Genomic DNA, 24,299 nt, shown 5'->3' with positions numbered 1-24,299 from the left:
GGTGAGGAAGCTAAGAGCATGTGGTTAATGTCTTGGGACAAGAATCCAGAAAACTGGTTTCATACGGAGTAATTAATAAAACAACCATATGGTAACTTCATTCGCTCTTTATAAAAGGTTCAATATACAAACATTAGAAGCAAGTGGATTGCTGTGAAGAGTTAATATAGTTGGAACTATACGTTCTGCAAATCAAGTATTCACCTTTCACGGGTTTATTCAGGATTAATATCTGCCACAAATCCTAGTGTGGGTGACGAAATCCCAGCTGACGAAACCCAAATGATATCGAAACCCCCATCAGTCCCAGGAGAGCCACCGAACTAAATCCACCACGAATTCTCTTGCTAGGATCTACATGAAGGAAAGAAGAGATTAAATGTTAAATAGCTGAAGCCATTACTTTGGTGAAATATTTTCTGAAGTCCAGTACAAACAAGTTACTTTTGCCTAATGTTAAGTTGGAGTACAACTTTGAATGGATTCTGTAGCTTTGGCTTAATATTATAGCCAGGCCCAAGGAAAGATAAGATCAACTTGCCATCTATCTGAATTTGACACTCATTTGAATTTGTTTACAGTTTAAAAATGTGAAATCTTTCATGAAGTAGTGATTTATTAAAAAATACCACTCATTACTACAAAACCAGAATAAGCAAGATCTTATCTTGTCCTCAGACCTCAAAGTTCTATGATTTTTAAAAATCTTTAATCACGTTGAAACAAAGCAGTTTATTTTACAAAGTGTTTATGTTAAAGCACTCACCCCCAGTGTAATAGCCATATGCATAAAAAACTCTTCCAATTATCCAAATTCCTCCAAGTGCACTAGCTAGGTGCTGAAAACAAAAGGTACTGTTATTATGGCACACTTGGTAGGACTTGTGGCAGTCTAGAATTAAATTAAGGCCAACACAATATAATACCATATGTGCTTATTTGACTGTAGGCTTTCAATCACTTTCTGTAAGATTTTCTAGAGATGTTTTATGGGGGGGGGGGGGTGGAGAGAAGAGAAATTGGGAGATCTATGCCAAGTGGCTCCTGGTGTCTTCCAAGATTTTTTTTTAAAGCCAGAAGCCATGTTCTGCTTTTGGTGGACTCTTGCAAGAAGGAAATTGGTTTTTGCATTATCAGTATGGATATGTATTTAGGAGCTATCACTTGGTTTAAAATTAAATTCAATTTTTACATCTATTACCTTAAAAGTTCCACAATAACCAATTGTGTGAAGCTTTTAAAATGTATTAGGGAAGAAGGCATTAAATTTAAAAACATACCATAACAAATTAAATTGATTTCAAAGGCAAATTCAGCTGCTATTTTGTTCAAATGATAAATTTCAAAACCAGTACAACAAATGTTAATTTATTTGATTTAAAAGTATGAATGAACTTTTGAATCCTCAAACTAAAGGTAATTTAATTTGAAGAATAATTTGAGTCTGGACAAACTTGTCCAATGATGGTAAATGCAATTTAAAGATTGACGTGGGAACATCCATAAGAAACTCAAATGGTGTAAAAGTAGTTTAAACCAATTGAAAAGATTAAAAATAATGGTTTGAATAGCTTTGTTCACTCAAATTCATAGTTAAACATCACTACTTCCTGTACTAGCGTAGAGCAGCAATTGATGTGGATACACTTTAGTCACTGAGATGAGAGTGGAACTTCAGAATCTATTCAGGAAAAATTTCGGCAAATAAGTCTGCAGAGGAGGAAGGATTGGAAAACTCTTGGATGTAACAGCCCTCAAGGGAATATTTTCCCCAATGAATAGATCTGACAAGTAGCAATCCTCATCTTATATATGCTGTGATATTTTTGAAAAAGTCAGTTTTTGTGAGTGAATTGCAACTTGCAAATGTGTTTTGCACCATCATTTCATCATTTTCTGGATGCAAAGGCCTTGACTGAGACAATGTTAGAATCCACTTTCAACATCAGGCATTTTATGTCAATCTAAAGTATGCTTTAATCTTAAGTGCCTTATTGCATTCCTAATAAAATGTGAGCGAGATCGTTGGCACCAGGTACGTCAGCGAAGGGAATGAGTCATAATAGGAATAAATAATGTCTTCTTCTGTAATTCCTACCCACTACACAACATCCCTTTTCTTTCACTTAAAAATGGGAAAGGGGATGCACCATTGTATTAGGCAAGTGACTTTATAACCACAGGGCCAGATCTAGCCTGATTAATAGATTGAAAATGGCTTAAATGCAGTCAAGGCTTCAGGAGTTCATCCAGCTCCCTTCAATGTGGTGACTGATACCAACTCCCAACAGTTAGACATGGAGATTCAGAACACTCCGTCAATTAGTCTTTTGGGATAATTATTTTTCTTCAGTTCTTTGGTAATTCAACTACATAACTTAAATCTGCAACCCTATTTATCACCTTATGTACAAAAGGAAATAAATCATGCCTGAGCCGCAGTTCTAGAGACAATTTAAATCTTCCCTCAGTTTCCCCAACTTTCAAAGAAAACCAGCTCCACATTTCAACAATTAATGGAAGGGCATTCAAGCCCCAGCTGGTTAAGGAATAGAGTCAAGCCTGCAAGGAGGCCTTCGTGTGTTGTTCAGACTTTGAGGGAGTATTATGTCTCCTGTCTGATGCTAACACTAGATTAGATAATCGAGTCGTCAACCTCTTTTCATGCTGACAAGCTCAAGTCTTTTAGCATGCTTACAGTGTTAAAGGAGTGATTGTCAATTTAAAAGTGAACTTAAATTCTCCCAGTTACAAAAGATTAAGATCTAAATGACAACAGAAAGGAAATAGTTATTTAATAGAGCTTAAATCTTAACAGCTACATTTTCAACAATACTAGTAACTGCAAACTCATTATGTTTATAATTAAACAGGGCATTTGCACAAGCTTCAGTCAAAATGTTAAACATTACTTACTGGGTACCGAATTCCACCAGTTGCCAAAAAGAAGAGGAATGGTGGATAAGTCTCTAATCTAAAACAGATTTTAAAAACTCATTTTAGACTTTGGTTACAAATAAAAGAATTATTTTTAGGCAATGATAGCAATCAGGAACAAGATGGACTGCCTTGTAATCTGGCACTTTCCCTCCTCCCGACACTTTCCGCAGGGATCGCTCCCCACTGATCACCCTCCTGGTACTTATCCTTGCAAGCAGAACAAGAGCCACATCTGCCCTATTCCTCCCTCACTATATTCGGGGCCCCAGTCCTTCAGGTGAGGTGACTTCACCTGAGTCTATTGGGATCATCTACTGTGTTTGGTGCTCCCAGTGTGACTTCCTGTATATTGGTAGCACATGACACAGATTGGGAGACTGCCTTTCCGAGCCCCAAGACAGAAAACGCGGGATCACCCAGTGACCACCATTTCAATTCTATTTCTCATTCCAATATGCCAGTCCATGCCCTCCTCTACTGCCACAATGAGACCACACTCAGGATAGAGAAGCAATGCTTTATTTTCCGTCTGGGTAGCCTGCAGCCTGATGGCATGAACATTGATCTCTTGAACTTCTAGTAATTGCCCTCCCCCCATCTTACCTGCCCATCACCTCCCTCTGGTGCTCCCCCCTCTCCCTTTCTTCATGGCCTTCTGTCCTCTCCTGTCAGATTCCCCCTTCTCCAACCCTTTACCTCTTTCACCCATCAGATTCCCAGCTCTTTACTTCACCCCCCTCCCTCTTCTGGTTTCACCTATCCTCTACCTTGTACTACTTCTTCCTCTTGCCTCATCTTCTTCCTCTGACTTACTTTTCCCCAGTCCTGATGAAGGGTCTCAGCCCGAAACATTGACTGTTTAACTCTTTTCCATATTTGTTGCCTGGCCCGCTGAGTTCCTGCAGCCTTTTGTGTACATTGTGTTGACTTCCAGCATCTGCAGGTCTTCTCGTTTGTGATATTACTTTGCTGTTCAGCTTGGCCCCAGATATAGATTTTCACCTCATGCAGTTGGGCAAGGTCATGTTCCACTCCCAAGCACCACGTTATCCGATAGAACCCTCACTGACTGACTGAAAAGTGATTGGTTCAAACCATTAACAGCCTCTGATGAGTATTTCACCCCTGAAACCTTAATCATTTGGGAATAATAACCCTTTCCCCCCCCCCTCCATCCTCAAATTCCCAGATGTCAAAGGGTAAAATGCTACCCCTCAAATGTTCTTACACTTAAGAGTTCTAGATAAATGTAACTAAAAGTGTATTGTTACTACAAGACAGTCTGTACCCCTAGTTTGACAGAATTGTGGTCCACAAGAACAAGTTACTTGAATTATAAACGAGATTCTGCAGATATTGGAAATCCCAGGCAACGCACACAAAATGCTGGAGGAACTCGGGTTAGGGAGGAATAAACAGTTGGTATTTTGGGCCAGAGTCCTTTATCGGGACTAGAAAGGAAGGGGAGTGAAGCCAGGATAGGGTGGTGGGGGGAGGAAAAGGAGTAAAAGCTGGAGGTGATGGGTGAGGGCACTGATGAATTTAGAAGCTGGGAGGTGCTGGGTGGACAAAGTAAAGGCCTGGAGGAGGAAGGAGCTGATTGGAGAGGATTGTGGAACATAAGAGGAGGGGGCACCAGAGGAAAGTGATGGGCAGATGAGAAGGGCAAGTGGGGAGCTAGAATAGGGAATGGGAACAGAAGGGGGTAAGTTAGCGAAATCAATGTTCATGCCATACAGGAGGCCATGGATGGACATGTCGGAATGGGAAGGGGAACTGAAGTGGGTGGCCACCAGGAAATCCCACATTTGTGGCAGGTAGACCAGAGGTGCTTGATAAAGCAGTGCCCGAATCTACATCGAGTCTCACTGATGTAGAGGCCACACTGGATACGATAGGATACGGTAGACGATCATGACAGACCCTAGGAGGTCTGTTTGGGGCCCTGAATGGTAGTGAGGGAGGAGATGTCGAGGCAGGTACAGCACTTGAATTAAACCTATTATGAATTTAAAAGTGATTAAAAGACCAGAATTTGAAATCAGAAGGCCAATTCTATAATTTACCTTTGTCATTATTTGAACTGAACAGGAATCACATTTTTTTTCAAAATAATTTTGGTGGAATATAATGCAAATTATTGTCAATGAATAAATAAGTTTTTGATACCACTTACGTATTTTGGTGAGCACGTTGAATACAGTTGAACATGTGTCCATCCTCTGAATTATCACTGTACATTATAGGGTACTGGAGATATTAAAGAGAATTACAAATGATTAGAAACTGATAATCCTGTTGCAATCTTTGTGTGTGCAGGATTATCTAGTCTAAGTGATTAAAGACAGTCTGGAGCTCATCAGACCTAGACCTGGGGATCTAAACCACACCTGTAACATGGGTTGCAACATCTATTGCATTTAGATGTAACACTCACACAGCTTACGTTTTTAAACTGGGAACATCAAAATTATTTTCAAATGGGATGTCACATGGCCTGCAGAAATGTGCTGAGTGGGCAACATACTTCTCTTGTGCATCTGGACAGCAGATCGTAAATAGGATCTATTGGACTATTGTACTCAAACAAATTGCCAAGGCCACATTATCACAAAATCATTAACTTACGTATCCTGTAACTGGATCACTTACCAGCAAAGATAGAGAGGTCCATTGAAGTCTGATGGCACTATTTTCAAACGTTTTTATTTATAAAGGGGCACAAAAGTAAGGTTAATATAAACATTCAGATAATGCGGGTATAGTAATAATTATCATTAAGAAATGAGCTCTACTGTTGTCTAGGGGATAATATATTGTCCGTTGGAAATATAAAAGTCACTCAGAAGTCTGCAGGCTTCAGCCTTTTGGGAATCGCTGGGTTTCATGTGTTGCGACAGAGAGAGAGAGAGATTGGTGAGAAAAGGAAAAACTTGCCCGGATCTTTATGAAGCAACTCCGTTGAATCAGGGGAGCATTGGTTCCCCATTGTTAGTTCGAAGTCCTTTTCGGTGTTATCAGCCACCCGCTCCCCAGGCAAAGGAGAAACGGAACGCACGTGGCTTTCTTCAAAATGGCTTCCCTCTACGACGGGATCGCTATCGTGTCTTCTTGGTGTATCTGAAGAGGTTTGCCCCCCCCCCCAGACCCTCCTTTATACTTCCTCACGGGGTCGCAGGTGTCAATCAGGTTGGGATGATGCAATCTCTCTCTCTCTCTCAACCAACCCACTTTGCCCGAGGGCTTTACACGTGGTCTCCATGAGACAATAGTTAATGTCGCCTTATTCTGCATCCGGGTGGAACGTGGTATTCGGCACGTCTCTCTCTCTCCCATTTCCTGTGTCTATTCAGCATGTCTCTCTCTCTCTCTCCCACTTCCTGGGTCTACTGACCCCCCCCCCCCCCCCCAACTAGTGCTCTTGCGATTCTCACAAAGGAGGGGGCTGGGATCATAACATAACAAACTAGAAAACCTGGACAACCCATAGCATTAATCAAGTGTGCCACTCAGGTGAGGATAAGGGAATCATATCAGCTGAGTAACAATCTTCACATTGTTGACACCTGTTGTATACAGCAAGGGAAGATTTAACTCAAAATAAATGGCAAATCTTGCAGGTGACATCATCCCACATTTTGAACCTCTTATCATTTCTGTCTGCTTTACAAAAAATGTTAAATGTTAAATTCTTTAAAATGACTCACTGCAAATCACAAATTGGTAGCAGCTTCACTGGGCCTACGGTAGTGGACATCTTTACCACCAGTAATAATGAACACATTCAAACCACTATTAACAATTCATTCTTGTGCCCAGTAATCCGGAAGCAACAATAAAAATCCACAAAACCTTAATAAATATATAAAGTTTGAAGTTTTCACTTCCAAATCTCCAGATTCCAAGTTTAAACTCTAAAGCATACCATTTTCCCATAAAACTCAGAGACATGCTCTCTGCTCCACAGGGACTGATAGTTGTGAGCATCCTTGAAAAATCAGCAAAATTCCTGCAATTGCTCTCAACATTTCCAACTTGGGGAAGAAATAGACCTCATGTGACACTGTTGTTCATTGGGCTGAATCGCCGAAAAGTGCAATGTTAGCAAGGCAGACTAGAGCATCAGCTGGTAACAAGAACAGAGTCAAAGACCAGCTGTTCCTGAAAGCTCAGTGAAGGACACTGAGTCTTGGAGCTTTCCAATGTGAAGGAGGTGTCCATGACTGAATTCCGTAGACTGGCACATTCCAAGGGTTGGGACTACATGCTGAGGGATGCATTGATGTGGCAACAGCCAGAGTTTGAGGCCCTGATGCCAGTGCGCAGTTGGGGAGTGGGGGGGAGAAGAAAAGGGAGGGATGGTGTATATGTAGTTACCCACAAGCACTGTATATGAAGGATTTCACATTGATGTAAAGTAAATGAAATGGTGTATATTGCAAATGGTGACATATAAACATTCTAATAAATATTTGAAACTATAAGGGATAATTTTGAAAATCTGCACTTTTGGGGTGCCATTTAAGGACAGGACTAGTAGGGTTATTACTGTCATGTGGGGTCAGTACACCAGTCACTGATTTTGAAATCTGATGGAAAGGGAGACAACATTCTGCTTATTCCTGCCTTGTTTCTTTTAAGAAGTTGCCATCTCATTTAACTTGTCGATTACTAGAGGTAGATTTAAACAAAGAGTTCTTCAACATGAGGACAGTAACAGTTTGCAATTACATGTTGCTGACTCCGTGTCACACATTGTTCTGAAAATAGCATCCCAACACAAAAATGGAACCAGCGCTGAATTTACTTTGGAGCGGAGGCCAGGAGAGAGGACTGCGATAAGGAAATGAGTAACTGGCCAAACATACAAACAGCACAGTTAATAGGCAAATTATGAATGGCACAACTCCAGCAATTTCCACAAGTTAAGCAAGGTTATGTAAGTGTTGTAAATTCCCTGGATCCTGACATCTTAATGATTGTTTGCAATAGATGAAAACAATTAGGTACATAACTGGCTCATCTTAAGAGTGGCCCAGTGGTTGAAGGCACGCATCGGCCTTTCTGGCATGAACTTACTTCCACGTTGTACTTCTTACGAGCAGCTGCGACTTTATAAGCGAGGAAGGAGACCATGGCAAAGCTGGCCGCACCGGTCAGCACCACGCACCCATATTCTTTCGATAGCACCACCATCTTTTGGGTTCTAAAAGCATAGAAAAATGTAGAAGTAGTGAATTTGTTCCTGTGATGAATATAATGAAACAGAACAGTTTCTTACTTACACCCTAGCAGTAGCCACAGCCTCAAGTCTTTTTGCACCCTCTTCCATCTCCTCACCAATTCCTCCCTTGAATTTCCCAGAACCTCCAGAGAGATACGGTCTTTCTGCATCCAAATTCTGAGTTACATTTCCTTCCTAAAACGGTGACTACAGGCAAGCGCCTAGAGAATGGGACAAGTACTCATTCTTCTTTCCCCAAGAAATGACTGTCCGCAACAGTCAGTGAGAAGCAAAGGAGGAGCAGTTTGGGGAAGTAGTTAAGAAAGGAACCACATTCTATTAAGTTAATATAGATGAATTATTAAAACATATCACCATGTAACAAGAAATGCAATTGAGAACCTGGAGTGTGTATCACTCAGGTCAATCAACAATTTAGGAAGAGCTGACAAAACCCATAACTAGAAAGCAAATTATGTGTATGTCTGTGTGTTACACACCTGATGTAATGATTAACTGTGTGATCACTCCAGATACACCTGCTTACCAGACCAAAATTGCAACACTGCATGCACAAAATCTCAACCCACAGGAAAAGGGATCTCCCAGCAAAATGTACCGTTTTGCTTACAAACTCAAGTTGCAGCTTACAAAGAAAAAAAATCACAAATTGCTTCACATACTTATTTCTGATACACACTGGCCATAAAAGTAGACAGCCTGCATTAGCATGTTTGAGTGTAAGCCAATGTTTAACTACCAAGTTGTCATTAAAGTTATGAGGCAACCTTCGACCTGGTTGTGAAGTTTACATTGCACACTGATATTATCAGGAAATGCTAAAGTGCAGACAGCAGCTTAAAATATAATAGAGCACAGAGGAAGAAAAATCTCCTTAAAAACAGACCAGATTTATGAAACACACATCAAATCATTTGTAAATTAGGTAGATTTCTAAAGTTTATATATGGTTGTTGAACTGGCAACCTGCTTCTCAATTTACAGATCACACCACTGTGATCAATCCTTTACCTCCCCCACTCTTGTCTTCTCCGACAACTCCACTTCATAGGGGAGTGAAGAAAACTTCTGAAAACTCTTCCAGAAGTTACAAACAACAGCAATGGGTGCTGTGGATGAAACTGAAGTCATAACTGACAACTGACAACTTAGGCTCAGAGCCAGGATTGGATGTTAGTTATCACACACAGTTTAGTACCCAAGGCAGAAAATGGAAAAGCACCATTTTGATATTATACAGCTACAGCACAAATAGCCATCACTTGTACTGTCATCAGAATCTTCAGCTTTTCTTATGAAACCCCAAACTTAACCAGACTCTGTAAAAGCAATAAGTATTTATGCTGATCCTGCTGATTATCCCTAATAATAGTGAGCTCACTTGCTAATCAGACACTCTCTCTGCAAATAGCTTACTAATTCTTACTTGGATTGATTAGCAACCACCTTTGGATCCTCTGTTTGTGGAAGCAGTTTCTATGAAACCATCCAAATCTTAACTACTTCGATCAGGTCACAGCTGGAGTACTATGTACAGGTCTGGTTTGCACTGATTGCACTGAGTGTAGAGAAGATTCGCTACGATATAGTGTTTCACTTGAAGAAAATGAACAGAATAGACCTGAATTGGGCCACACGGTAGCATAGTGGCAGCGTAACACTTTACAGTGCCAGTGACTGGGGTTCAATTCCCGCTGCCGTCTGTAAGGAGCTTGAACGCTCTCCCCGTGACCACGTCGTCTCCTCTGGGTGCTCAGCTCTCCTCCCACATTCCAAAGAAGTACGGGTTAGTAAGTTGTGGGCATGCTATGTTGGTGCAGGAAGCATGGAGACACTTGCAAGCTGCCCCCAGCGTAGTCTCAGACAGGTCGTTAATGCAAAATAATGCGTTTCACTATGTTTCGATGTATACATAACCAATAAAGCTAATCTTTCAAAAGAGTAGACTGGGTTTATTTGCCTTGGAGCAAAATATGGTGACCGGAACTGTCCTTAGTATTCCAGCTGGGACCTAGCCAACTTTTATGAAGTAGTACCATAACCACCCTGTTCTTCTATGCTATGCCCTGACTAATAAAGGCAATCATCCCACATGCCCATTTCATCACCTTACCCAGGTGAGCTGCCACCTTCAGGGATCTTTGGACTTGTACGCCAATGAACCTCCGTTTTCAGTTCTCCCAGGTCCATCCGTTCATTGCATCTGCCCTACCCTGCAAGCTTATGTATTACATCCAATATGCATAACTAAATTGTTAATGCACAATAACAGACAGGGTCCCGGCACCGATGTCTAGACTCTCTCACTGACAACAGGCTTCCAATCACAAAACAACTCTCCATCAATCCTGCCTCCTGTTACCAGTCCTACATAGGGTCCCACTTGCCCTGGGTCCTATGGGCAACTATTTGGACTGGTCTCCCATGTAGATCGGATCATCTACACCACCCTCATAGATACATTTTGTTACTTCTTAAAATATATCTAATAGGTCAGGCAAGATCTCCTTCAAATAAAACCATTCTGACTAACTCATTAAACCTGCTTTTCACGCGTAGATTATTTCTGCATCTCAAATATTTTCTATTAGCGTTCCTACTATTGATGTGAAACTCACTGCCATTTAGTTATCTCCACTGCCCTTCTTCAATAAAGATACCACATTTGCTGTTCTTCACTTATCTGGTATCTCAACTGGGGCCAGCGAAGATTTAAAATCTCCTGTCAGGGTCCTAGTAATCATCTCCCCTGCCAACCACAACAGTGTGGGAAGCATCTCATCAGTGCCTGCAGACTTAAGCTGTCTGAAACACAGAACACTGGAGAAAACTCAGCACGTGCTCCAGTTTCTTCCAAAAGACGCGTGGGTTAGTAGGTTGATTAGGCACATGGGTGTTATTGGACAGTTCAGGCTCATCGGGCCAGAAGGACCTGCTACTGTGCTTAATCTCAAAATAAAAATAAAATAGAAAATAAAATCTGCAGTCACTTGCACCCTCAGCACTTTATTTCATCTGGGAATGCTGCACCCTTCTGAAATCACCATTGAATTACTTGAATTTCAGAATGGGCATTGATCCCATGAACACTACCTCACTACTTTTTAATTTTTTATCTTTTCCACTACCTATATATATTTAAATATTTACTGTAATTCACATTTCTTCCTGTTGTTATATATTCCATCGTACTGCTTCCGCAAAGCTAAATTTCACGACATATGCTGGTGATATTAGACTTGATTCTGATTCAGATAACTTCAATTCTCATTCTGTATCAGCCATCCGTGAGACAAGCTCAGTTTGCCTTTCCCCCGCCTCCCTCTGGGCGTGAAGCACCTGTCCAGCCTGACTTGTTGGGCCTGTCTTTCTGCTCTGCATTTCACAACTCCCGAGTTCTTTTGTCTATGTTCTAATTGTATAATCACCCCCCATGATGCACCATCAATAACTCACTCTGAGACGTAAAGGTGAGATATCGGCTTTTATTGACTGGAAGAAGGAACCAGCAGTGAGTGACCATCATACTACATCCTGGAGACTGAGAGGCCGGGCTCAGGCTTCAATCGCCTTTATACAGGGGTCTGTGGGAGGAGCCACAGGAGCAGTCAGCAGGGGGCGTGTCCAGACAGGTATATGTAGTTCACCACACCCCATTCACCTGATTACCCCTTTATAACTTATACCTGAGATCACTTTGAGGCACCCCTCCTCCTTCCACTCCCTTCCTGCAGCTTAACAAGCTTCTTGTCTTCCAAGTTCTAATGGAGCCCAGAATGTTGACTTGGCCTCCCATCTTACTCATACAGTCTGAACTGATTCAGAATTAGCTTTCCTTATCTGGGATCTGTTGTGAGATGTTTTGTGGCAATATACAACACATAATAAATTAAAAAGACTAAGTTACAATAATACACAAAAAAAAAGGTATTGTGCAAAAAGATTAAAATAGTGAGGTTTTCTTCATGGACCATTGAGAAACCAGATGGGAGGTTTCTGCTGAGTATTTCCAGCATTTTTCCTGTTTGCTTTAGATTTCCCAGCATATGTGGATTTTTCCCACATTATCCCTTGGCATAAAGAGTTCCTTAAACTTCTTCCTTAAACTTATATGTTGGAGAGCATGGGAAGAAAGTAGCCAAGCAGCAAATCAGACAGGAGAACAGGTTTTGGAAGAGCCCATGATTTATTTTGCAGCAAGGGCAATGGGAAGATTGCAACAGTAATGACCTGAAGTAATAGGCCCGTGGATCAGCACCCAAGGAGCTAACTGATGAGCCTTCTTCAGGACTGGAAAGGGAGGGGGTAGATGCCAGAATAAAAAGGTGGAGGTGAAGGAAGATAGCTTCTAGTAACGAGAGGAGACAAGTCACAGGCACACTTGCTCAATTTGACTTTGTCTTTACAGGAGTTTAGATCTACAGGAGGAGATTTCATTGAGCAATACACACAAACTGCAGGAGAAACTCAGCAAATCAAGCAACATCTATTGAGAGGAATAACCAGTCAACGTTTTGGGCTGAGACCTTTAATCAAGACTGGAAAGGAAGAGGTAGAAGACAGAATAAGGTGGTTGGGGCAGGTGTTGCCTGCATTCCAGAATGCTACTTCCCCTGGCCAGGGTTTTCTATAACCAGGGGTCACTCTCAGGGTATGGAGAAAGACATCCAGGACAAATATCTTCACTTTGGGGAAGCAGAATTCTCTGCCATGGGGTTGTGAATGCTGCCTCTGAATATATTTAAGGAGATAGGTAGATTTCCAAAACATTAATAGGTATCAGAGGTATGAGGAGAGCAGAAATACAGTTTTGAGAAAATCAGCCATTATCACGTCAAATGGTGAAGCAGTCTCGAAGTGTTCAATGGTCTTTCCTGCTCTTATTTGTCTACATAGGGCAGTGGTGAGACTACACCACAACTGCATTACACTAAATCTAAGTCTATGTCTAAAGATTTAAGTCTTTTTGTGGGATCGGTATTTATTAAACACCCCAATTGCCTCTAACTGCAGATGAACTCAACACTTGCAATTTACCTGAAGGTATTTCCAAGTGTGGTTGGAAAGGGAGTCCCAGCAATGGAGGAGGAGATATTTAGTTCCAAGCAGGCCAATGTGTGATTGGAGGCTACCCCACAGGTGCACCTGCTGCCCTTGTGGGACAATACATTTCATGAATGGTACACAGAGGATATGGTGTGCCAGTAGAGGAGAAAGGTAATGCCTTGGGTGGTGTTTGGGGTGACAAGCAGGATACCTCGCCCTGGATGGCATTGAATGTTGCTGAGCTACACTCATCCACCACACTCCTACCTTGTGTCTTACGAACAGTGGAACTGCTTTGAGCCCTCAGGATCACGTCCTGGGAGGAAGAAAAATTCTGTGAAGGGTGACCGAGTTAACTGGGCCTGTGTTGCACTTAGGTTATGATAATATGTGGTTAAACACATAATATTCTCTTTAGGCTGGATATGGACAACATGACATTGCCTTTTCCCTGGTTATTAACCAGAAATAAAAGGCTCACTATTTCAGAAAACAGGGGTCCAGTCACTTAAAAAAAATCTCATCTTGATCTTAAGTTTGAAAATAAAAACCATTTTGCAAATCTCTATCAAATACTCCCCAAGCAGCACTGCATGGAATCTGCAGGGAAAAAAACGAAAGGATATTGTGGGAAGGAATGGGTGGAGAGAGTTGCAAAGGTAAAAGCTCAGCTCCAGTTATTTGGAAAGCACAAAGGGCTATATGGCCTACTCCTACTTCTTATTTTCAAAGTTCATCAGTCTTATCAATTCTAACATTATTTAACATGCCCTGGTAGTTAATGGATCAGAAGAAAACAATAAAATGTCAGGTGACCTGAAGTGAGAAAGGGAAGGCTTGGAACACCAATGAAACACTATGATTGGGCACTAGTGGGGAGGTGGGCATGTCTAGGAGGCAATGCATGGATATGATACACTAATGCAACTACCTCAGTAGAAGTAAAGAGCCAGGGAACGTGCAGAATCTGCCTGGTTTCTGGACAGAGCTGGTGGTCACCATAAATCTCAGAACCAAACATGGACTCCAGGGTGGAGGAGATAAATTTCTAGATGTGAATCAGACTGATGCTGAAACTAGACTGGGGGGGATAAAGATATGGCAAACTAGGACCAGCCATTTTAAAACTATATGAAATGAATAGCAGATTAGAGCACAGCAGCTCACCCAAGTGTGGAACCCTTGCAGGGAGAGGATTCTGGACATCTCTAGGAAAACTACTGGATTGGGACCATTTACTGCAGTCTGATCTGCTATGATCCGATTCAGATTTAAAGCAACTAACCCAATTTGCAATAATGAAAATGTATGCAACCTCAGGTGGGCAAGATTGATTACAGCTTCAACTCCGCAGTTAGCTTTTAATTGGTGCTAAAACACAGCAGAGCCTATGCAAGAGTAGGGTCTGAACATCAGCAAGCAAAGATACAAGAGGCACTAGGAATATTATAACACTGGAGTTAATTTTTAAAAAAATCACTTAACTCCAATGGTTAAACTTTAACCACTCTCTTGAAATGATCTGAAAGATAATTTTAAAAAGCAGTATCATTGATGGGGTTAAAATATACAGTTTAAACATTGTACTTTCACCTTTTAGGGCAATTTAGAGCAATTAGGAGAGCTAATGTTTGCTAGCAATTCCCAAATATCAGTCAGCAATAATTAAAATGAAATGGCTGTCAAATCAGGTGTTATTTAGCCATTGCTTCCACCTCGGCCTATTTTTTAAAAAAATTATTTATTAATTTTTTTTAGAAAATTACAGAGAATAAATGTGATGATAAAATAGTAAGAAAGAGAAAAATAATATTAATCCTCCCCCCCTCCCCTTAGCCCTAACCCTTATCTAAAGAAAGAAAAAAAGAAAGAAAGAAGAGAAAGATTGCCTGGATATCGGAGGATCCCCACATGCTCCATAGAGTTCAAAATAATTTTAATATTTATTTTTACTTTCCCCAATTACTTTATAATTTTATCTTCAAAGGACCTATGTTTTGTATCCTATCTTTTGTAGGTATGAGAGCCAAATTTTCAAAAATATATCATATCCATTTCTTAGATTGTATGTAATTTTTTCAAGTGGAATACAACTATGTATTTCATTATTCCAACGATCCATAGTTAAATATAAATCAGATTTCCAAGTAACTGCGATAACTTTTTTGGCTACTGCAATGCAATTTTTAAAAGTTTTTTCTGATACTTATTCAATTTAAGTTTCGGTATTGTCCCTTCAATATCTACTAATAAAAATAATATTTGACTATGTGGGAGTTGTACTCCAGTAATTTGTTCCAATAAAAGGCTTATTTACGAGAAAAGCTGGGTCAGACAATGTTGATACCAAAACCTAGTGAAATAGAAATATTAATTCAAAAAGGAAAAATTAAAAAATTTACATCTTATATGTACAATTTGATTCAAAAACAGACAATTAAATCAGGAAATTGATGGAAAATGCTGGTCAAGATTATGTTCTGAGTACGATAAGTACAATAAATATTTGACAGATTAGTACAATATAATTTTTTACATCAATTATTATAACACCACAGAAAATAAATAGATTAAATTCAAATATGTCTGACCAATGTTTTCAATGTAATCAAGAAATTGGTACTTTTTTACATTCTACTTGGTCTTGTTTTAAAATTCAACCATTTTGGATAAATCTCGGCCTATTTTCAAATTAAAAACTCTTCCATGTCATTGCTATTCTTACACTTGGCCACCCCAATGTATCTGTCTCCCATGTTCTATAATCCCCAGTGATTCAAACCTCTGTTGGCTGATTGGTAACTCAAACCAGCTCTGAGTCATCATCACTTCAGCCTTGTTAGGTAGCACAACCATTTTGAAATGATCACCCTCATTGTTAACTTCTTCCAAGCTAGTCTTCTTTCCTAGTCTCTAACCTCCAAATCTCTGCCAATCCCTTGCCTCCATCCCCTTCAAACTTGATCAGTTCCTTTCTGCTGTCAAAATAGTCTCCCCCTCTCTTCTTCACATTGCTCTGCAAAAATGGTCCATTAAGAGCAAACGTCTGCCCATTATGCAGTTTAGTATCAAGTTCTGTTTGATGATAATTTGGCACATCTAAAATCACTTTTACTAGAATTCTATAGATAAATTGTGGATGGACAGCTGAACCTTTTGGACACAAAAACAGCCTGTACAATCTGGAGTGCAGTGAGGGCACTGAGGAGAAAACATGAGGATGGGATGATGCAGCATAATGGAGAGGAAACCTGATTAGGACAAAGCAACTCGGCTACCAAAGCATTTCAGTGAATGAAGGAAAGCTGAATAGCTTCAAGTTTGAAAATACTTTTGTAAGTGTAAAGAACTGGAGAATATATTTTTGAGACAAACCCAACAGACGCAAGATCAAAAGACATTGTGTAGGATGAGAGGAACAAGAGGGAGGATTGAGAGGTCTCCTTAAATAACCTACACAAGTCAGAAAGGTCAGGTATGTACAGTACTGTGCAAAAGTCCAAAGCACATACAGTATATATAGCTAGAGGGCCTAAGACTTCTGCACAGTACAGTAGTAATTTTATGAATTGCACTGTTACCTGCCACAAAAATAAATTTCATGATAAACCTGATTCTGGTATGGGTCTTTATTGTGGACTGAAATTGGGAAGGGGACCGATAGAGGGGAAATCATGGTTGTGGGAAAGGGGAAAGGGTGAGGGGAGGGAAAAGGAAGCACCAGAGCGACATTCTGTAATGATCAATAAACCAATCGTTTGCAATCAAATGACCCGCTTGGTGTCTCAGGGCTGGGGCTGGGTGTGTGCACATCTGCGCTGCCACACTTCCTGCTCCTGGAGCCCCCTCTCTGCCACCTGTCACACACCCCTCCCTCGGCACTCCACCCTCACCATTCCTAACATCCTTCGCTCCAGCAGATTTACAAACTTGCACTCTGCTCCATGGTGACAAATACAGTACAGGTGTCCACCCCCCCCACCCCCCACAAAGGTACAGCATTCCTATGAAACCTTTCTTATACCAAAATGGTGTAAAGTGAAGAACCATTAATTTATATGGGAAAAATTTTCATAAAAGTGAAAATCCTCTTTGTAATGCGATAACAGGTTACTAATGTAGGTCTTTTGTAAAAGCGAAGGGACATCTGTACTGTGCAAAAGTCTTAAGCATCTTGGCTATATAAATGTGCCCAAGACCTTTACACAGTACTGAATAGGGAGTTTCAACAGATCGTGGATGAGAAGGCCAATTTTAAGAAGAGCTGAATTATGAAGGTGTCAGAAGAAAACAAGGATGAGACCAAAACATCAATAAATTTAAATCTCTGGAAGTAAACAGATTTATTAACAGTTCCAATAACATGCTGTTAAACCAGATAAGCCAAAACTGTTAGGAATACTCAATAGGTTAGACAGCATTAATGGAGGGTAAAATATCACCATTAAGTGTCATTAGAACAAATGAAAAACACTCAACTGGAATCATTATTTATTTCCCCCTCCACAGATGTCGCCCCTTTCCAGCATTTCACTGTTTTTACTTCAGCTTTCAACACCTGCAGTATTTTGCTTTCCGAGTTAGAGACAGATAACACAGAAACAGGCCTTTGGCTCACTACCCATCAAACACCCAGCACAACCAGCTAAATACAATGCCACTTTCCTTCTGCGAGCATAATCAATATCAACTTACCTCTTGCAAGGTTAAATTACCAGTCTTTAAAGATTTCAGATGAGTGGTTATCCAAAGAGATCTAGGAGTCTTTGTTCATCAGTCAGTGAAGAAGGCTAATAGAATGTTGGCCTTTATTACAAAGGGAATTGAGTACAAGAGCAAGGAAATCCTTTTGCATTTGTACAGGGCCCTGATGAGACCACACCTGGAGTATTGTGTACAGTTTTGGACTCCAGGGTTAAGGAAGGACATCCTGGCTGTAGAGAAAGTGCAGCGTAGGTTCACGAGGTTAATTCCTGGGATGTTCGGACTGTCTTACGCAGAGAGGTTAGAGAGACTGGGCTTGTACACACTGGAATTAAGGAGATTGAGAGGGGATCTGATTGCAACTTATAAAATTATTAAGGGATTGGACAAGATAGAGGCAGGAAATATGTTCCAGATGCTGGGAGAGTCCAGTACCAGAGGGCATGGTTTGAGAATAAGGGGTAGGTCATTTAGGACAGAGTTAAGGAAAAACTTCTTCTCCCAGAGAATTGTAGGGGTCTGGAATGCACTGCCTCGGAAGGCAGTGGAGGCCAATAGTCTGGATGCTTTCAAGAAGGAGCTAGATAAGTATCTTATGGATAGGGGAATCAAGGATATGGGGACAAGGCAGGAATTGGGTATTGATAGTAGATAATCAGCCATGATATCAGAACGGCAGTGCAGGCTCGAAGGGCCGAATGGTCTACTTCTGCACCTATTGTCTAAAGTATCAGTGACTCTGCAACTCATAGGAGATAGATAGGACTACCTTGAGCCGAGCTTTCATTATGGACCCAGTAACTGACTCAAGACTCCCGAATGACACACTTTGACACACATGGAGATTGGGTGGAGCTTTATATTTGTATAAACCTTGCACCAGTTTGACATCACTGATCACAACGTCTCGTTGCCATGACAGGATTGTTTATTAGTATCTTATTTCCATTTCCAGTTTTAGCCTTTGTTATTAACCAGCCTGTACCACCCAGTTTCCCTGCAACTGTACCACATACCATTTCATCTTTGCTATTTCCACCCTATCAGAGACTTCCCCTTCCTGTTCTCTCCACCCCTCCCTTCTTCCCAGCTCTGACTAAAGGTGATCAACATAAAATGCCCCAGAGATGCTGTCTGTCTTGTCGAATATTTTCAGTGTGTTTTTTTTTAAATGCTGGAGTCTCCTGACATCTAGAATTAACCAAGCAACACACACAAAATGTTGGAGGAACCCAGCATAGATGCTACCTGGCCTGCTGAGTTCCTCCAGCATGTTCGATGTCACTCGGATTTCCAGCATCTGCAGATTTTCTCTTGTGTCTAGAATGAACCAATTGTGATGTATCAGACATTGGGAGAGGCTTAACACAGTGGTTCTCAACATGTGGTCCATTGTCCCTTTGGTTAATGGTAGGCATCCATGGCAGAAAATAAAAGGTTGGGAAACCTTGGCTTAACAGAACGTGGCTTCTTTTCCAAGACCAGAAGGGAGGGAAATTAAACTGATGAATTTTAAAATTATGCATAGGCTTGGTAAATTCTAGGAAAGTACAACAGTATGTCAGCAGTGGCCCAATTAGTAAAACTGCTGCCTCACAGAACCAGGGATCCAGGTTTGATCCTGACCTCAGGAGCTGGCTGCGTGAAGTTTGTACTTTCTCCCTGTAACTGCATGGGCTTTCTCTGTATGGTCTAGCTTCTTCCCACATCCCAAAGACTTGTGGGATGGTAAGTTGGGAAATTACCCCTGGTATTTAAGTGACTGATAGAATCTGGGGTAGTTGGTGAGAATGTAGGGACAACAAAATCTTGAATTAATGAACAATTCATGAGAAGGGGGCATGGATGATGCTTTTGGTTGGCCCCAAGACCTGTTCCTGTACTGTATCTCTCAATGAGATTGCTACATCATGGGAGAAATCAAGGCAAATAGCACAAACACTGTAGGGGGAGGAGGGAGGGAAATTATGAACAAGAAGAAATAAAGGCAAGAGAAGGCCAAGTGGCATCTCAATCCAGCTCCATCATTGTAAGATATGAGTGAACTTCAACAATTTACTACCCATTCCTCATGCTCAATCTATCATCCTAAGTTTCAAATGAATACAAACAGGCTTACAGTCAGTGAATTCTAAAGATTCACAATGCTCGTGCGGAGAAATGCTCCCTTACCGCGGTCCTAAAACACCAATCCAAACCCGAGACAGGCTCCTGCCAGTGGAAACAAGTTTGCAACATCTATCCTGGAGGCTCACATGATTCAGTGAGATTAAATCCATTTTACTTGATCCTTTCTTATTACTTTCATACCAGTAATCAAACTCAGGGAACGTTTGCTTTTCAGGTGACTAAATAGAGAAATTGGGAAAGATCAGGAATGCATTCTTCCCGTACCTGGCTGCAACATCTTAAAAACAGACGTTACAACACAGCAGTCAGGACAGTCTGTAAAGCGTTCGAAATCGGAACTCAAGTTCAGCCCTGAAGCTGACACAAATCTAAACTCCGCAAAGCATCCGTCCACAAGTCCGTGTGTGCATTTGTGCCAGATGGACAGCTTGCGTCTCAGTGCCAGACCAATGCAGTTAAAGCCAGCTCAGATTGCGGGAGCAGAGGAACAGTGCCACTGCAGCTACTTCAGAGGCAAATTTCTCAACAGATACTTGGAGTTTTAAACTTCATCTGTCTTCAGAATTGGGAAAAAAAAGATAAAAAGGAAATATCCCCGTTCTGGTAAAGAGTCCTGACCTGGAACATTAGTTCTGCTTCCCTTTCCACTGATGCTGCCTGACCTATTGAGTGTTTCTAATCTTTATTGTTTTCACACCCCCCAATAGTAGTTTTATGGGACACAAGACAATACTGTTGGCATCAGCAAACGTAACTGTGCCTCATCATCTAAACGCACTGAATCAGAATGCAAATACTACAACTGAAGCTGTAGCTTTTCCTTGTGAAATCAGAAATAACATCTCCACCTTGCTGATAATCAACATTGGTGCACTTCAAGGATGTGTCCTTGGCCAACTGCTCTAATCTCTCTACGTCCATGACTGTGTGACCAGGCATAGCTCAAACGCCATCTATATATTTGTTGATGACACAATTATTGTTGGCAAAATTTCAGATGGTGATGAGAAGATGTACAGGAGTGAGATAGATCAACTAGTTGAGTGGTGTCGCACTAATAACCTTGCACTCAACATCAGGCAGACTGATTGTGGTCTTCAGAAAAGGTACGACAAGGGAACTCACTCTAGTCCTCAGAGGGACCAGAAGTGGAAAGAAAGCAATTTCAAGTTTCTGGGTGTCAGCACCTGAGGATCTAATCCTGAGCCCAACATACCAATGCAGTTGCAAAGGCAGCACAAGAGTGGTTATATGTTATTAGGAGTTTGAGGGGGATTTGGTATGTCACAAATTTCTATAGATGTACCATGGAGAGCATTCTAACTGGCTGCATCACCGTCTTGAGTGTGAGTGTGTGGCAGAGGATTTAGAAGCTGCAGAAAGCTGCCAACTCAGTCAGCTCCATCACAGGCCTCCCTATCATCCGGACATCTTAATGAATGCTGTCTCAAAAAGGCAGCATCCATTAAGGACCATTACCCAGGACACTACCATCAGACATGAGTAACAGGTGCCAGAAGGCAGACACTCAGCAATTCAGGAACAGCTTCTTCCCCTCTGCCATTGAATTTCTAAATTGATATTGAACCCATGAACACTACCTCACTACTTTTTATATACATACACACAATAATTCTATTATTATGTATTGCAATGTACTGCCGCCACATAGCAACAAATTTCACGTCATATGAAACCTAATTCTGACCCTCCAACACAAACTGCATTCTCTGCTCGCCTCTCATTGTTACACCTTGCCAATCCCAAAATGTATCCATTTGTTCTAACTTCCTGCTTATTATCTGTTAACTAATTCTGCATTGTTGCATACATCTCCAATCCCACCGAGTCTTCCACAACCTCTTGTAAGACTTCTTTCTCCGTGCCTTACGAAGATCCGAAATACACCATTAAAAGAGAGTTTCACCTCATTCGCCCAGTGGTCACAACCTCCAGGCACACAAAGACAAATAGGAGAGAGTTCTGATGTACAGCAGTCCCGATGTAGGGTCTCCACCCGAAAGGTGGCCGTTTATTCACCTCCTTAGATGCCTCCTGACCTGCTGAGTTCCTCTAGTATTTTGTGTGTTGCTTTGAATTTCCAGCATCTACAAAACCCTTTGTGTTTCTAGTGTATATAACGCTCAGCAGTTAACAAGAGGGTGCTGCAGTACCCCAGTGTCAGACAACGGCTGGGGCTGTTAAGTGTTTAAAAACTCGCAGTATTCACCGCTACACAAACTGTTCTGTTGCCGCAAGAAGAGACAGTGTGTATGTTCTGGAATAATGCATCATTATTATCCCAGGGTGACTGACAAAGCCTGGGAGTCACAACTCCATATTGCGTGCACCAGGAATAGAAACTACCTGAGATTTATCAGGCAAAAGCATTATTTTCCGATTACTATCAAACTCACCATTTAATTTTAGACAGAAGTCTGACGATTACCAATCGGGATTACAAACATGTATAAATTTGTTTCACGCTAACCAGTATTTCCATTCAGTTTCACCCACTCTGGCCTCACCCTTTAGCCCTAAAAGAATCTGCCTTCTATTTGAAACAATGAAAGCCGATTGTTAGTTATCAATACCCCTTTTCCCCCAGATTGAAAGAAAAGCACGTACCTAATATCTGTCCTTCGCCTTGACTTTGCTGGCTGTCTCTCGCACACAACAGCCGGCCCAGAGGAAGTCACGGTTATAAGGCAGGGCGGGCACGGCCCACTGCGGAGGAATAGTCTGAAAAAGCGGAGAGAGAAGCACTTCAACGCAGGAACACGGATTTTAGTTTTGCAGGGGTTCAAGTTACATTCTCAGGGACGGGACGAGTCGACAGCTCTCTTTACAATTTTTTTTAAAATTGGATTGCGGTTCACTTTCTCGAACACTTATACTTAGCGAGGTGATTTCAGATAATGCGAGCCCGGCCACAACTCCGTAGCAAAACAGATCACAATCCAGCATTGAAAATCCACCCTGGAATTTAGTAAGCTTTGAGAGTCTCCCGTGCATTTCGCATTGTTCTCTTTCAATATGTGCGGTATCTCTTTAAAATCCTGCCTCTCGTTTGATTAAGTGGGGAAATTTAAGGCGGGGTACGGAAGCTGAAAATATTTTATATCCAAATATCACTTCTTGTTTCTTTACCCCACAACCACCCACCTTCAGCCTGCAAACCTTGGGGCGCTGGGATCTCACCAGTCTTCCATCACTGCACACAAAATGCCGCAGGAACTCAGCGGGGAAGCTGCCGGAGGGTCTCGGCTCGAAATGTCGACTATAGTCTTTTTCTGCCGATGCTGTCTGGCCTGCTGAATTCCTCCGGCATTTTGATGTGTGTTGCTTGGATTACCAGCATCCGCAGATTTTCTCTTGTTTGTTATCTCCCATCGCCACCTTGTCTGAAATTTATTTGTTGCGGCTTTGCGTTTGTGAAGGCGGTAGCTGAGATGGTCGGTCAATTGGCTACTATAAGTCATCCCTTAGTGTAGAATAATAACAGAAATGGGAGTTGCTGGGCATGTGTGAGAGACAATGAGTGGGGGATACAGGACAGGAGAATGGAATTACTCTACTGGAAGAAGAAAAGGCTTGGTATTTCGTCAATAAGTACAGATAACGGGTTTCAGCATCAGATAGCTTCAGGGATAGCACGGACATTTGCAAAGTAAAGCACTATTACAAAATATCAAACCACTTTTAGACTTCACCCTGCAAAGTCGCTGTGATACTTTATTACAAAAGGCACTCTATTGTTTCTGAGTAAAACAGCGTTCCATCCAGACGAGTGTGAGGATGTAAAATGCAACAGCGAATGGCAGGGCCATTATAAGCACATACAGAGGGATCTTCATAGCTTCCGGAAAGTACCCACACGAGCAGGTAGGGTGATAAAGAAGGTACAGTGTATGTCATACTCGCCTTCTTTGGCTGGGAGTTGTGTATAAATGTTGGGAAGTCCTGCCGCATCAGTAAAACTTCAAACAGGCCACATTTGGAGTATTGCATGCAATACCAGTCATCACACGACAGGAAAGATGTGGAGACTTTGAAGGGGGTCACCAGGAAGTTGCCTGAGTTGGAACGCATTAGCTATAAGGACAAATTTAGATTGATTTAGAGCATCAGAAACTGCGAGGCAACCAGACAGACATATATAAAATTATGAGAGGCATAAATAGTGTAGGTAAAGTCTTTTTCCTGGAAATGCCAAATCGGATGAATGTAAGAG

General features: G+C 41.4%; 1 protein-coding gene across 2 annotated transcripts; it reads right to left on the bottom strand.

Annotated features, from left to right (window-relative positions):
• Positions 1-91: 91 nt before the first annotated feature.
• mgst3a (microsomal glutathione S-transferase 3a) lies at positions 92-22,801 on the bottom strand. 2 transcript variants are annotated; one of them, XM_059984771.1, is made up of 6 exons: positions 22,694-22,801; positions 8,020-8,146; positions 5,117-5,190; positions 2,917-2,974; positions 767-839; positions 92-354 (listed from the first exon to the last, which is right to left on the bottom strand). In XM_059984771.1, the coding sequence occupies exons 2-6, from the start codon at positions 8,134-8,136 to the stop codon at positions 245-247; spliced, it is 432 nt and encodes a 143-aa protein (XP_059840754.1). In that variant the 5' UTR covers positions 8,137-8,146; positions 22,694-22,801; the 3' UTR covers positions 92-244. The 2 variants fall into 2 exon arrangements, with proteins under 2 accessions (XP_059840754.1, XP_059840753.1); XM_059984770.1 differs by lacking the exon at positions 22,694-22,801 and adding an exon at positions 8,226-8,459.
• Positions 22,802-24,299: the final 1,498 nt, after the last annotated feature.

This window comes from Hypanus sabinus, chromosome 11 (assembly GCF_030144855.1).
Source record: "Hypanus sabinus isolate sHypSab1 chromosome 11, sHypSab1.hap1, whole genome shotgun sequence".
NCBI classification, from domain to species: domain Eukaryota; kingdom Metazoa; phylum Chordata; class Chondrichthyes; order Myliobatiformes; family Dasyatidae; genus Hypanus; species Hypanus sabinus.
This window is presented reverse-complemented; position numbering and strand designations above follow the sequence as displayed.